Source organism: Bubalus bubalis, chromosome 19, assembly GCF_019923935.1.
Source record: "Bubalus bubalis isolate 160015118507 breed Murrah chromosome 19, NDDB_SH_1, whole genome shotgun sequence".
NCBI lineage: Eukaryota > Metazoa > Chordata > Mammalia > Artiodactyla > Bovidae > Bubalus > Bubalus bubalis.
Genome location: NC_059175.1, coordinates 9,209,315 through 9,223,924, shown reverse-complemented (window position 1 = coordinate 9,223,924; position 14,610 = coordinate 9,209,315). Strand labels below are relative to the sequence as shown.

Genomic DNA, 14,610 nt, shown 5'->3' with positions numbered 1-14,610 from the left:
AAAGGTCAACCATTTCCCTGGATCTGATCAATGGCAGGAGTTTGATGGCAAATTAAATGCTAGATAAAACTGTCAAATGATTCTGAGAATCGATGCTTCATGGGAAAAGTTATTTGAACCTTTAATGATCACATTGACTCCCAAGAGAAATAATTCTAGAGTCTTTTCAGACCTTAGGATAGTAATACATAAAAACAATGTGAGGATGATTTAACATAAGATCACTTACGTTGTTATTGATCGATAGCATATTCAGCATCTGCACTGTCTGTTTCTCAAGGGACCACATAACCAACCGTCAGATCACCTGAGAGATTGCATTAGAGGCCCAGGCTCCACCCATGCCTCCTGCATCAGACTGCCTGAGTGTGGGCCCTGCAAACCTGCCTTTTATTAAGTCTCAGGCGACTGAGGAATATTAGATTCTGAGAGCTGTCAGCCTACAGGCGGATGTCCCCCAGACAGAAAATAAAGCCATGCCCACAGACTAGGCCGAGTATCACGGCAGTGGATACGTAGTGTGTTTTGGGTTGAATTTGTAAAACAGGTGTTAGTTACTACTGGATTATTTTAACATCTTTGGAATATTCTGCCTTGACTCGCCTTTGTGTGGGGGTGGTTGGAGTTTGCAAATCAGGACAGCACTGTAGCTACGGGTCCCATGAGGGGCTTTTCTCCATCGCCTTCACCAGCTCTTTCCTGATTTTACCTGCCCTTTAAATAGTGACAGTTCCCAGGACCACTTTCAGAAAAAGGCTCTTTCTGTGTTCTTCCACAGCATCACTTGAAATATACTGATGCCTCCCAGATCTGTGCTTCTGACCCCACCTATGGCTTTAGCATCAGATCCACATTTCTGCAGTATCAGATCCACGTTTCTGCTCTCCACTGGACAGAGCCACCTGAGAGCCACCCATAGGAGAGACCTCAAACTCAGCGTACCTCAAATCTAACTCAATGTCTTCCGTCTTCCCTCCTGACTCTTAAAATGGCTTTTTGGCTAATACCCTGGGCTCTGGACACTAACTACCCAGGTTTCCATCCTTCATTAATACTCCCTTGGGCTATTGCATGAATGCCTTGTGCCTCATTTTTCTGATCTGTAAAATGGGAGTAATGACTTCCTCCTAGGGTTAAGGTGCAGATTAAGTGCGATAACTGCACATAAATAACTTAGGTCAGGGCTGGGCCCAGGGCGGGTATTCAATATATCTTAGCCATTTTTATTATTCATTCCTTTATCAAATATTGATAGAGCTCCTGCTGTGTATCAGACACTTCTCCTGACTTGCATTTCCCAAATTACACACTGTCAAAACTCAAAGTCTCCCCATTAAACTATTTTCCCTTCAGGGCAGGTCTCATCCATGTTTTAATCTCAATGCTAGTTTATGGAGTTAGCACTAATTTGCCCAAATTAAACTTTAGAAAGGTGTGTTCTCTAAGTAATTCACGTTGTCTTAAACAGGGAATAGAACATCTCTTACAAAGGAAAGAAAAGAACCAGTGAGATTAAAAAACATTCTCCAAAACCTCCTCTGACCTCAAGAAAGTGAGGTCTAATTGTTGAACTGTAGAAAAGTGTCATTTAGTTAAGAAGTACCTGATTTTAACTATCTTACGGTTGAACCTAATTCTTGGTGGGGTACCTGGCACATGACAGGTATCCCTGAATACAAAAATAATTCCCAGATTTAGATGACTAGATCTAAAGTTCTGGGAGTACCTTATTTTTAAACAGCAAGGTTTCAGACCTTGTAACCCCCCAGAAAAATCTGGAAAGCACTGGGAGGCAGTGACAGGAGTGGGGATCAGACAGGCCAGACTGAAAGCCTCGTTCAACAGCTTATTTTATCTCTGTGATGCTGGATACGACAGCTAACTCTTATTAAACAACTTGCTTCATCAGCTTCAATTTCCTAATCTGTAAGAAAAGGAATAATTATAACAGTTGATCTTTGTGATTGGGGTCGCAAAGCGTCAGACACGACTGAGCGAATGAACTGATCTTTGTGATGCTCTGAGATAAGTCAAATAAAAAGATTTTATAAGCCATGAAGTGCATCACAGTGAAAGGGAGTGTTAATTTTTTAGCATCTACCATACACACCAGCTAGAACAACTGTCTGGAGTATGCAGAGGAATTGCCTTTGGGGGCTGTACGAACACATCAGTCACCCATGATAGTCGGCTGCGGGGCTGAGGCTCAGCTTTCTCTCCCCTAGAGGGAGGAGTAGGTGGAACATCACCAGGACTCCTTCAGTACCCCCCATTCTGTGAGAAGAGGACATTTTGATTCCTTCTACCACAGGACTGGCAAGTTCTCAAGGCTCATGAGTAGGAGGTTTTCTCCTTGACTCCTTGCATCTTCCTGGTGGCTCAGATGGTAAAGAATCCTCCTGCAGTGCGGGAGACCTGGGTTCGATCCCGGGGTTGGGAAGATCCCATGGAGGAGGGCATGGCAACCCACTCCAGTATTCTTGCCTGGAGAATCCCCATGGACAGATGAGCCTGGCGGGCTACAGTCCCTGGGGTCACAAAGAGTCAGACACGACTGAGCAACTAAGCACAGCACACAGCCTTGCATCTTAGAGGCAGAAGGGACTCCTGTCTCATGCATGAGGAGCATGTGCACTTTTCTCATCTGTAGCAGGTTTTGTTGAGAACAGGGCACTCAAACCTCCTACCTTGTTATAGCCCAGAGCTGCTGCTGCTGCTGCTAAGTCGTGTATGACTCTGTGCGACCCCAGACAGCAGCCCACCAGCTTCTGCCGTCCCTGGGATTCTCCAGGCAAGAACACTGGAGTGGGTTGCCATTTCCTTCTCCAATACATGAAACTGAAAAATGAAAGTGAAGTCCCTCAGTCGTGTCCGACTCTGTGCGACCCCATGGACTGCAGCCCACTAGGCTCCTCCATCCATGGGATTTTCCAGGCAAGAGTACTGGAGTGGGGTGCCATTGCCTTCTCTGGTAGCCCAGAGAACTGGGTCCATAGACTTGGAACATCTTCCTCGAGGTTTAAATGTGCAAACACGAAGGAAAGCACTTCGCAAATGGTAGAATGTTAGGCAGATGTTGATCTCTGGAGTTGGCACCCCGAACGGGTTACTACATTGCCCTTCACAAGGTGTGCTTTTTTTTTTTTAATCTGTAGCATCTCTACATTGTGAAGAAACAACTTTCAGGTTATCTTATCACCCTCAGCTGGTGGCAATATTGGGCACTCCTGTTTTCTCTATGGATGTTTTCCAGGAAGCCAGCAGACTTTCATCAACACCATCTCTCTCTTTTTAAAAAAAAAATTTTTATTAATTTATTTTAATTGGAGGCTCATTACTTTACAATATTATAGTGGCTTTTCATCAACACCATCTCTAAGATTTATTTCTACTTTTAGCTGGAGCATAAAGTAGAGAAAAAGAAAAAGTAGACAAATGCCTTTCTTCCACTTCTAAGCCTTGATAGCCAGGATTCTCATCTCTCTGGCTTGAGACCTTTTAGAAAAGGGAGTGGGGAAAGGGAAGATTACCGAGGAGAACGGGACTGGGTAGGAGAAAACCTTGAAGGGGGGATTTAGAAAAAGGGCTCACTGAGAACCCTGCAAAAGGATCGGACCTGTGGTCCCTGGTACCCCGTTTCCCCACAAGCTGTGCTCCTGGCGTGAGCAGCTGGGACAGGATGGGGTGGAAATGCAAACGAAGGCACCCCTTGTCCCCAGGAGCAGGGGTGCACACATCTTTGCGTGGTGAACACATTTGGGATGTGAGAGCCTCTGAAATCTGGGCAGTTTGGGTTGTTTGCTTTTCTGGGCATCTAAAGGACAGAGAAACATGCAACAGAAGATGGCAGAGAATCCAAGAGAATGATGGGGTGGAAGGACCAGCAGACTTAAGAAAAACCAAATGACAACAAGAAAGAAAATCAGTTCAGTCCAGAAAATGTAGAGAAAAACGGGAATAGATTCACATTCTGTAATAACTGAATTCTCTGTAATGTAAAAGATATCTAAGGTTCTGAAAAAGAAAAGCTCCCAAGCAATGATTAACTTAAATTTTAATATTTATGAAGTCTCCTGAACTCTCGTTTATAATGGAATTGGAGTTCTTCTTCCCTTAAAAAGACACTGAAAATCTAGAGAGGGACACAACACTCAGGAGCATATATCAGAGCTGAAACAAATGCAGAAACAAAACAAATTTATTTCCAACAGAAAAGAAAGGCCATTTCCAGGAATATCAGGGAGAAGGTGGGAGAGAACTGGGCTCCGATTGTTCAGAGGAAACAAAGAGGGGATTGGCCGGGGGCTGTGTGTGTGGGACCCAGTGTGCCCTCCGCAGGGCGAGTGGGCAGGCGCTGGCTGGCCAGGGGCTGACCCAGGCTCCCTGTTTACCGCTCACAAACCAGAGTCTTGGCATCACGACTTGAAAACCTTTATTTTGGACAAGGTGGATTGGGAAGAGAGGGAGAAGAGGATTGTGTCCAGCCTTGGCTGTGAGGCAGCACAGCGTGTGACACGGGTCCCAGGCCTGCTCTCCTGTACTGTCTGTGAGGCCATGGGCAAGTCAGGAGACCGCGAATGTTTGGTCCCTCAAGAGGGGAGCAGGGTGTCTGCTCCCATCACTTTAGTGGACAAGGCACCAGCACCCAAAGGACAAAATGCTTGAGTCCTCTCATGGGCACCCCTGTGATAGGCATCATTTCTCATGGCCTTGCAGAAGTGCCAGTATCAGTAACCCAAGAGTCCATTCTGGTTTTCCCCAGGGCCAGGAGCTGGAGGACTTGCGGGTGGAAACGGCAGGGCTTGCGGGCAGAGGCCTCTTCTCCTCCTGTCCCCATCACTGGCCCACCTGTATCGGGGATGCAGGGCCCGTCCCCATCACTGGCCCACCTGTATCAGGGATGCAGGGCCCTCCTCGTCACCCACTCCATGGGTGAAAGGGTATGGAAGCAGTCTTGATTATTCACACCCATTTCTTGGTTATGTTTGCAAATGTTCGTTTTCTAGGAAAAGCAAGTTGTCAGGATAAGGTTCTGCATTGTGAACATTAATGGAAGTGGAAATTAACATATTCACCCTCAAGACATGCAGTTGTCATGCTCTTAAAGACAGTTTGAGAGGTTTTAGCATTGCAAGTTGTTATTTTGACAAGGGTTTCCCCCCCAGAGCTCCTGCAGCTCGGCCGGCACTCCATCCTTTGTGCTTGGCTGTTTCATTAAGCAGCTGCTGAGACTGTTGCTGGTGTTGCTCTGGCATCAGGGATGCTGCAGCCTCCTAGGCCGCTGTTTTGGGGCCAACATTTGAGGTGTGTGGGAGAGAAGGGCCAGCTGTGTGCAGGTAAAAGGGCTCTCGGGTTTTATGGGGCTTGGTAGTGGCTGTGCCTCGATGGATGGTGCGTGTGTTTTAAAATTTAGCCATAGTCGGCCCTTTCTGAAACCAGGAGAGAGCCTGTGTGTGTGTGTGTCTTTAGATGAATATTAGTTCTGTGGAGACGAGACCCTATAACCATCCTAAAAATCATATATCTAGAAAATGACATTTTGCTTTCAAAGATTTCAGCATCACCTGGATATAGTCAAATGCAAACGACTGAAACAGCCCATCCTTAAAAGACATAATCAGTCAGAATTTCAGTAATTAAAGAAAGGCCCCACAATAGCTGAAACATACAGGCCTACTGAGCTTAAGCAGAGCCTTTGGGAGCCCACAGACAAAAGCCTGGTTGTGTGTGAGGGCCCTGCAGCTTCGGGGGTCCCTGGGCCCTCCTCTTTTGGTTCCAAGGTGGAGCAGACCCCTTTTTGTCGCATAACAGCCCCTCCCTGCCGCCCAGACGGAGCCTTCACAATTGCCCTGAGTTTCATAGGGAAGCCCTCAAAGACTTTTCCTTATCACAGTAATAAGTGACCCCATCGGTCCATCTCCAACCCCTGCTTTTGCTTCCCCGAGACGAGGGCTGAGGAGACCTAACCATCCATCTGGGCCCCTGACGGTCCCCCTGGGAGCCGCTGCTGGAGAATGCCGCCTCGGCTCTGGGGGCTGAAAGAGGCTGCCACCCTGCTGTCTCTCTTTCCTGGGAACTTCTTTTCTGAAGCAGCTGAATGAGACCTTTGCAGGCGAGGGTGGTGGCCTCTCCTTCAGAATGCCTGGCCTGTTTCCCAGGGTGAAACACTCCCCAAATATGCAACTTTGTGAGCGGCCCAGCAGCCTGAGCCCAGAGCCGCCTGCCGCCAGGAGAGCTGGCATGGGGTGGGGGCGCAGCGCGGGCCGGGTTCGCCAGATGCCAGGAAGGCCCGGCCCCCGGTGACGTCACCGGTCGTCTGGGGCGAGAATCTGGCCAACAGTTGGCCGTGACAAGAGCTCGAAGCTTTCTCTCTCTAAACCCCCTCCTTCGTTCAAGTCTGATGCTATAAAAAGGCTTTTGTTGAAGCAGCAGCCATGGCATCTTGTGCGTGTCTGTGTCATCGCTGCCAGTATTTCCAGAGATGGGCAGAAAAACCTTCCTGGGTTGAATTCCTGAGCTAACAGGCCCCCAAACTGACTTGGACTGAGTAGAGGTAAATGGCAGCTGTCACATGGCATTTGTTTTGTTTGCAAGTGATGAAGCCAAAGAGGAGAGGAGCATCTTGAGGATGGTAAGAACCTGCTTCCGGGGAGCTCAGCATCAAGTCTTCACGGCGGGAGGGGGTGGCGCTGGGCTGTGCCTAGACTTGCCCTGGGAAGGGCGTGCTCTGCAGGGTCTGGGTATTGTGTAGATCGCTTAGGAGAGAGAGGAGTTCTGCAGGGGGAGCTGCTTCTGGGTGCCTTGCTCGATCTGCTTTTATGGGCACCTGCAGAACATAGCCATGACCACTGTCCTACCCTGGTAACATGCTTTCTGAGGCTGTGGGTGCAGAAAAGAGTCAAAAAGTCTGATCAAGGAGAGAACACTCACTTCTCCTTAGTCTTAAGTTTTTGCCTAGTTTTATCTCCACTTAAGTGTCCCTGAAGCTCCTGAAGTCTTTGTTTCAAGGAGGCCACTGATGGAAGGACCTGGAAAAGGGAGGGGTTTTTATGTTTTTCTGGTTATTTTATGATTTGTTTATTCAGTTTGATGTTCTTTTGCTTTAGCTTGAAATGCACATGCTTGTCAAAAGCAAAAACAACTAAGCCAGAAAGCCATGTCCAGAAAATTACAGACTTGAGCATTCATGATAAACAAATGTTCTTTCCCATGGCTTAATTGAATTATTTTTCTTGAGGCTCAGTCCTTCACCTGTTCAAACTGTGTGACATTGTTTCTTCATGTTCATGCGTTTGGAGTGAAACATCATATACTTTTCCTTAACTTTACCCTTTTTTGTGGGTGTTCTGTCTTCGCCCTTCCCCCCCTTCTTTTTGCCAGTGTTCTTCTCCTAATACTTTTTGAACGCTTGCTTCTTTCAGCACATCTCTGATTTTATTCCTCTGGATTTTCCACTTGGCATTGAGGGCCAAGCTCTCCCCTGGCATTCAGTGTCTGTGCCATGTCTGTTCTTCCAAACGGCAGACTTCCAGGAGGACTCAGTAGCCTGGGTGCAGGGCTCGGCTTCACCACGTCCTAGTTCTGTGACCTGGGGCTAGTTCTGTAGGCTTCATCGTCCTCAACGGTACAAGGAGATAAGCGTGGCACCTATGTCACAGAGCTCGTCTGCGGACTAAATGAGTTTGTACTTGTGAAGTGCTTGACACAGTGCCTGACACCATTATTGTTTAGTTTGGGCTTCCGTTTTTAATGTGGGGTTTATTGGTAAATATTAGCTGTTAGCAACGATAAGACCCTGGAAGAGGATGGACTTCAGTGTGATAGTAATAAGTATTTCAACATGTTCTATTTCTGTTGTACTTCTGGTACTTGATGATATAAAGCAAAAAAGCCCTAACTAAAGCTGCTTTCTGTTTTTCTTAACCTCTTTGTTGAGATTCAATTCATACACCATACAATTCACCCCTTTAAAGTGTGCTCTTCAATGGTTTTGATACACTGAATTATTTTTTAAGAATATCTGGTAAAATATATAAAAAATATAAAATTTGTCATTTTAACCATTTCTAGATGGCATTAGTTACATTCATAGTGTTATGCAACATCATTGCTATTCCCCAAACTTTTTCATCACTCCAAAGAGACACTTGTACCCATGAAGCGGTAACTCCACATCCCCCACCTCCTCTGCCTCTGGTAATCTCTGATTTGCTCTCTGACTGAATTAGCCTGTTCTAGGTAGTTCATGTAAATGGAATCATATAGTTATTTGTCCTTTAGTGAATTTCACTTGGCATGTTTTCAAGGTTCATATTGGTTCAACGATCAGAACTTCATTCCTTTTTATGGCCGAGTTATACTCCATTTGAATGGAGAGACCATAATTTGTTTGCTTATCCAGTCATCCACTGGTGGACACGTGGGTTGGCCCCACCTTTTGGCTATCTTGAATAAGGCTGCAATGAACATCAATATACAAGTACCTTTTCAAGTTCTTATTGGATTGGCCAAAAAGTTCATTTGGGATTTCCCATAAGGTGGTGCAGAAAAATCCAGAAAAATCCAAACAAACTTTTTGGCCAACCTAATACTTCAATCCACCGAAAAATGGAACTGTTAGGCCATGTAGAGATTCTGTGTTAGCTTTTTGAGGAACGGTTGATGTTTTCCTGGAAAGCAGCTGCTTTTCGGTCATCCTGTCCTCTGGCGTCTGTCTCCCTCAGACTCCACCCCATCTCCTCCTGCCACCAGAGTTTTGTTGTCCTCCCTTGTCTACCCCCAGCCACGTCTCCCAGCTGGCTGGCTGAGGGACACCCTTCTGCTCCGTCACCCACCGGCAGTGCGTGTATCAGCCACCCTGACCACACATCCGCCTGATCCCTTTCATCTCATTGTCTGAGGAAGGACAGGCTTGTAGGAGGTCATCCGTAGGTCCCAGACCACCCCTGCTGGAAGGGGTTTCAGCCACGTGCTGTTCCTAACACCTTTCAGGTGTGGGGAGCCAGGGATGTGGAGCCAAAAGTCCTGCAAGGATTTCAGCCCTTCTTAGACAGGCTCCTTCATTCTCCCATCACCTTGGTCTCATGTTTTCCGTCCACTTTGCTTTTTTTTTTTGTCCACCCTGTCCCGAGGGAGAGTTGTTCTTCCATCTTTATTTGCTCACAGTTCCTGTAGTTTTCTAGGAGTGAATTAATGAATAAATACTGCAGCAGACTATAACCCGCCTCAGACAGCCATTCTGCTTGTTGGGCTAATTGTTAGCTTGGGTTTCTGGATGTCATTCATTTCACAGTAAGGCTCCTAATTAATCTCAGCACTGTTCTCACCAGAAGAAAGGCTGATACGGAGAAACATCCCCAATTACCATGAGAAAGGGGATGTGGAGAGCCCTGTTGAGGTTTCCTGGCATCCACCCCTTGTCTCAGATGAAACCCGCCCTTCACACACAGGCAGCCTGGCGATCAAGCCTGACAACTAGAGGGTTGTGAGAGCCGGCAGAGCCTCAGACCACACAGACCCAGCTCGGGAGGAGCCTGCCGGGCCTACGCTCTTGTTTAGTAGCACCCATTGTGTTTCCCAGGACAGCGGAGAATCCTGGTGCCCTGAGCGGCAATGCCTCTGCTGTCCCAGAGGCAGGCGGGGTGGTTTTAATCCGGAAAAAGCTAAAGGTCTCTTCTTTTGTCTGTGTTTCTATGCCTGCAGGACAAAAGATCCTTCATCACCGAAGTGACGTTTTAGAAACAGTGGTCCTGATCAACCCCTCAGATGAAGCTGTCAGCACTGAGGTAAGCATGTGGATCTGTGGAGCCTCACACAGTGGACAGAGTCCCAGCTGATGAGAGGGGATGGGGCAGTTGGTGAAGAGGGACAAGGCGGGGGGAAGCAAGTGCTGGGTCCAGGGATGCGTCTGTGTCCCTGGCCAGAGGCTGGTTCTCTGCATCAGCACCACCTGAGACTGCCCCTTTCAATCAGGACAGAGTGGAGGATGCTGGCCAGACCGTAGGGTTCTGTAGAGGTGAGGGGTATGGAATGCTGGGGGTACCCAGAGGGTGTGCTGCTGGTACGGAGTCTGGCTGGGATGTCTCAGGGTGATTAGACGCAAGCCTTCAGGCTGATACGGCTGTGACCCAAATGTGGAGAAAAAAGGTTTCTCAGACACAAGCTTTCTCAGCACATCCTGCCCACCCCCTGGTCACGGTTGAAAGGCAGGATAGCACAGCGGTCAGGAATATGGGCTCTGCCACCAGACTGCCTGGGTTCTGCCACCCACTAGCAAGTAGCCACGGGCAAGTTATTGACCATCTCTTTGTCTCCGTTCTGCCTTTGTGAAATGGAGATGATAATAGCGCTTGCATTTAGTGATGTGTCCAGAAGTGTCACGTGATTAGAACATGGCATAGCACATGGCAACCAAAACATCAATGCTGGCCGTTCTTCTTGTTTTTATTACCACCATATAAAACTTTTGCCAGAGAGAGTAACTGGGTATTTCAGAGCCTACTGTAAGATCAGTAGGCTAATACCAAGAATCTTAGGTCCCCCGGCCCAGAGGAATTGATGCATCTCCATTTCCCAGGGCCTTTCCTGCAGTTTGGCACCTTTGAGGTTGAACTGCTTCTTGGATGTCAGAATAGCCACAGACGCAGGCACCTCCTCTATCCACGGCCTTTCCTCTGCACACACTGAGCATCTCTGTGACTGTAGATCGTTTTCTTTTTTTTAGATTGAGATACAGTTCACACCCATAAAATCCATCCTTTTAAAGTATGCAGTTCACTGGAGTTTAGTATAGTCCTAATATTGGGGGACTGTCATCAGCATCTAATTCCTGAACATATCCATCACCCCCCAAAATCCCAAGCCCATTAGCAGTCACCAGCCCCCCATAACCTCTGGCAACCGTTAATCTACTTTTTACCTCTATGGATTTTCCTGTTCTGAATATTTCAAATAATGGAATCATACGATCTGTGGCCTTTTGTGTTGGGTTTACTTAATTAATATAGTATTTTCCAGAGTCATCCACGTGCAGCCTATATCAGTACCTCCTTCCTTTTTATGACAGAATACTATACCAGTGTATAGGTACACCACGTTTATTTATCCATGCATCAGTTGATGGACATTTGAGTTGTTTGCCCTTTTGGCTGTTGTCACATAGCCTGCTTTGATCCCATGTCATCTTCTCTGGTTGAGCAGGACCTCTTTGACAACCCATGAAGGTACAAGATTGAGGCAAATGATGCTCTTGTGGTCTCCCTGGCTATTAGCATCAGAAAGTAGATACAACTTGGAAAAAAGCTGGAGGCTGAATGTATGTACAGGCACATCGCCTGTGAGAAATGGAGAAGGAAAAAATAAGGAATTTCTTTGCAGAGCCCAGGTTTACCTGTGGAGCAGATGGGGCTGGAACAATGACTTCGGTACATGTGCAGTTCCTTGGACTGTGGGGTTCGTGGGGACAGTGGGTCACGTCCTGTTTACTTTCCATCGCTCCCGTAGTGCCTTGCATGATGCCTGGCAGTCACTTTGTGCTGAACTGAGTCAGGCTTAGAACGCATAACCTTGGTGCTTTGAGCAGTGGTTCTGCTGAAGGACAGGCTGGCTCCCTGCCATTTAAAAGAACAGAGAGTCCTTTCGTGCAAATGGTTCACAAGTCTGTTTAAAAGATTCCCAATCAGGGTGGCCTTTTGTCTATGTTCAAGTTCAGTGTCAGGCACCTTCCTGATGCCAGTGGAGACTGCTTTTGGAGCTGTGTGTCTGGTGTTCGGCTTGGCAGGAAAGGGGTCCTGGGTGGGAGGGGCTGCCTTGGGGCCTTCCTTGGAGCCCTCTGATTCCTGAGGCAGCAGCTGGGGGACCTGCCCTGTGAGATGTCGTGTCTCACAGATCGCACGCTGCCAGCAGGCACGACCGTGCAACAAACGATTGCCAGCTGTGGAGGCTGCTTTGAAAAGACACGGAAACCAAGGGGATAAAGTCAGCTACTGCTACTGTCTCAGTTGTAGCCAGACTTGGAAAAGGGCATTCGTGGGCAGCTGGTGATCGCAGGCGCTGGCTCTGTCCAACACCCCGGGGCAGTGTGAAGACTGGGAAGTGAGGGATTCTTGTTGGTTAGGAACCTGAAGCGCTCAAAGGGCCGACCCGGTCCTGCGGGTGGGAGGCCAGTGCCCAGCACAGCTCAGCACGCCCCTGCTTTGTTTCAGGTGCGCTTAATGATCACGGACGCCGCCCGACACAAGCTGCTCGTGCTGACGGGGCAGTGCTTTGAGAACACCGGAGAGCTCATTCTCCAGTCCGGCTCTTTCTCCTTCCAGAACTTCATAGAGATTTTCACCGATCAAGAGGTAGGCTCCTGTCTGGGAGTATCCACGCTTTACAGTTGCTCGGTTATTGTTGTCGCCTTAGGCTGATCTTTGAAAGCATTCACGGGAGATAGGAGGAGGGGATGGGGTGTCCTACTCCTTTGAAATAAGCAAAACCACGTGGTGCAGGGTCCTGTGGCTCATCACCAGAGGAATTTAGAGCACTCATCTATATAATTAATTGGAACCATTCTGATTGCCCGATGGAGGTGGGGGTTGGAACAGTCATCATTTTACAGATGGCAGAGATGATGGAGGAACTCTAAATGACAGAGTCCACAGGAGAGCCCAGGTTGCCTGTTTTCTGAAAGAATACTCCAAAGATCTCTTTAGGGGTAGTATTTAACTGCCTTGTTTCAGTGCATGTAACTTACTTCTCCTGGTCAAATTATTTCTGATTTCTCTTAATGCCTGGCTCCAGTATTTGAGCTTGGGCTGCTTGAGTAGCCCAAGAAAAGAGGCAGGTAGGAAAATGGGGTGCGTCCATAGCACACGTCCATGCCCCAAGAGAAAGAGTGTTAGAGTAGCTGGACTGAAGCCTGATCATTAACACTTCTAACGAGTATATCTTACTCAAGGTGATACACAATGAAGCATTGAAACTAACAGGATGATAGTATTATTTGGTCAAATCAGATCAAAGATTTTAATTTGGTTATTTCTGCTTGAGAATTTTATCTGGTTGGGAAACTTCTCTTTCCAAAATAACGCACCTCTGTCTCATAGTTAGAGCAACAACTCGGGGCTGTCAGCATAGCCGCTTGGGGCTGCCCATAGCTGATTGCAGACTGCTACAGGGAGAGGTCGAGGGATGTGCTGACAGGAGGAGTTACAGCATCTATTTAAAACCATCTTCCTGAGAACTTCCTGAGAGGGTGGCCTCTTAGTCTCAGGGGTGTTGGGAAGGGCCATCTGTCTTTCTGCATTTAATCTTCCTTGGCCCTGCAAATCAGAGAGGTCTCTGTGTACTTTCCATCACTGGCAAGAGCTGTAAATAAACTGCCCAGCTTCATTAGGCTCACCTGGAGGCTTTTTGTAAAAAGACTGGTGGGATGACATCACTGTGTTTCTCCGCTCACTGGGGAGGAATAAAAAGGAACATTTTACTTGGGATTTGAAGCTCCGGCTTTCAGAAGCTGTGATGTCATCTGGGTCCCAAGGCAGATAGCCCAGGCTCTCCCCATGGCAAGTCAGGGCTCCAGGCGCCCGCAGAGCTGGTCCCACCATTACCACCTCACAAGGGAGGCCTGCGCCCTGTGTCTCTGCAGAGCTGTTCTCTGTCTTCCTCCAGGGCTGCTGGAGTTCAGGCTGCGTGTCTTGATCATCTTGTATCTGTGGTGTCCACACCTAGGAAAGGCCCGGCACAACCTTGTTCCATGGCATTGAGAAGCCCAAGGCAGGGCACTGTCTCCCTCTGCCCACTGCCCTGAGATGGGTGGGTGAGCACCGTAACGTCAGAATCTTTTGCAGGATTGTGTCCCCAGGTTCATGTTGTGGATTTGTCTGGTAGCTAAGAGGTCACACAGGCCGTCAGCACCTTGGCAAGAGAGAGGGCTGGGGCCTGGAGCCAGCCCCGGGGCCCAGTGCCACGTGCAGGCGGGCCATTGACTGGCTTCCCCATGTTGGGTTCAGGCCTGCACCCTTAGCTTATTTATGTGCCTGTGGGTGCCGCTCCTGCATTCCTGTTTCAGGTCAGTTTCTACCCCTGTGTCATGGGTTTGTCTTTTTGGCAGTAAAATAGAATTGGGGACATATGTAAAGGAAAGGGTTTGTCACTGCTGGAATTTTAAATCCGGAGGCATCACAACCCACCCATCTGGACCCCAAATGTCTTTAAATAAGGCACAGTGTTGTGAATATTGCTGCTTAACACACATGAAAAGATCTCTAGGATTTTCCCTTACAGACTAGGTCAGTGGTATCGGGGTGCTGCAGGAAGACAGGAAAAGGGGAATACATAGGGTTGAATTTAGTTTCTTCCCCTTGTTCCAACCAGAGCACCTGGGCCTTTATCTTTTTTTGCATTCTGGGCTTTGGAGGAAGGATGCCATAGCCAAAGTGGATTGGAAACCTTGGGACTAGGCCAATGGTTAGCAGCTTTTTAGAGCTCTGATCCTTATTGTTGCCTTGGGAAAAGGTTTTGAGGCCAGAATGACTCAATAACTAATGGATCTTAAAGGCCATTTGGTGTCTACTTTTGTTCCTTTTACTTAGTCCTTGAAACATACCAGTCACTCCAGAGAAACCA

General features: G+C 47.8%; 1 protein-coding gene across 2 annotated transcripts in view; it reads left to right on the top strand.

Annotated features, from left to right (window-relative positions):
* Nucleotides 1-14,610, top strand: part of MAP1B (microtubule associated protein 1B) — a 92,627-nt gene that overhangs the window by 59,522 nt on the left and 18,495 nt on the right. Inside the window, exons 1-3 of one of the 2 annotated variants that reach the window (XM_006078189.4) lie at nucleotides 6,348-6,631; nucleotides 9,703-9,785; nucleotides 12,204-12,344. In XM_006078189.4, the coding sequence (XP_006078251.3) occupies nucleotides 12,213-12,344 (132 nt within the window). In that variant the 5' untranslated portion in view covers nucleotides 6,348-6,631; nucleotides 9,703-9,785; nucleotides 12,204-12,212. Of the gene's footprint in view, nucleotides 1-6,347; nucleotides 6,632-9,702; nucleotides 9,786-12,203; nucleotides 12,345-14,610 lie in introns of those variants that run through there. The other variant, XM_006078188.4, reaches the window with a different exon arrangement.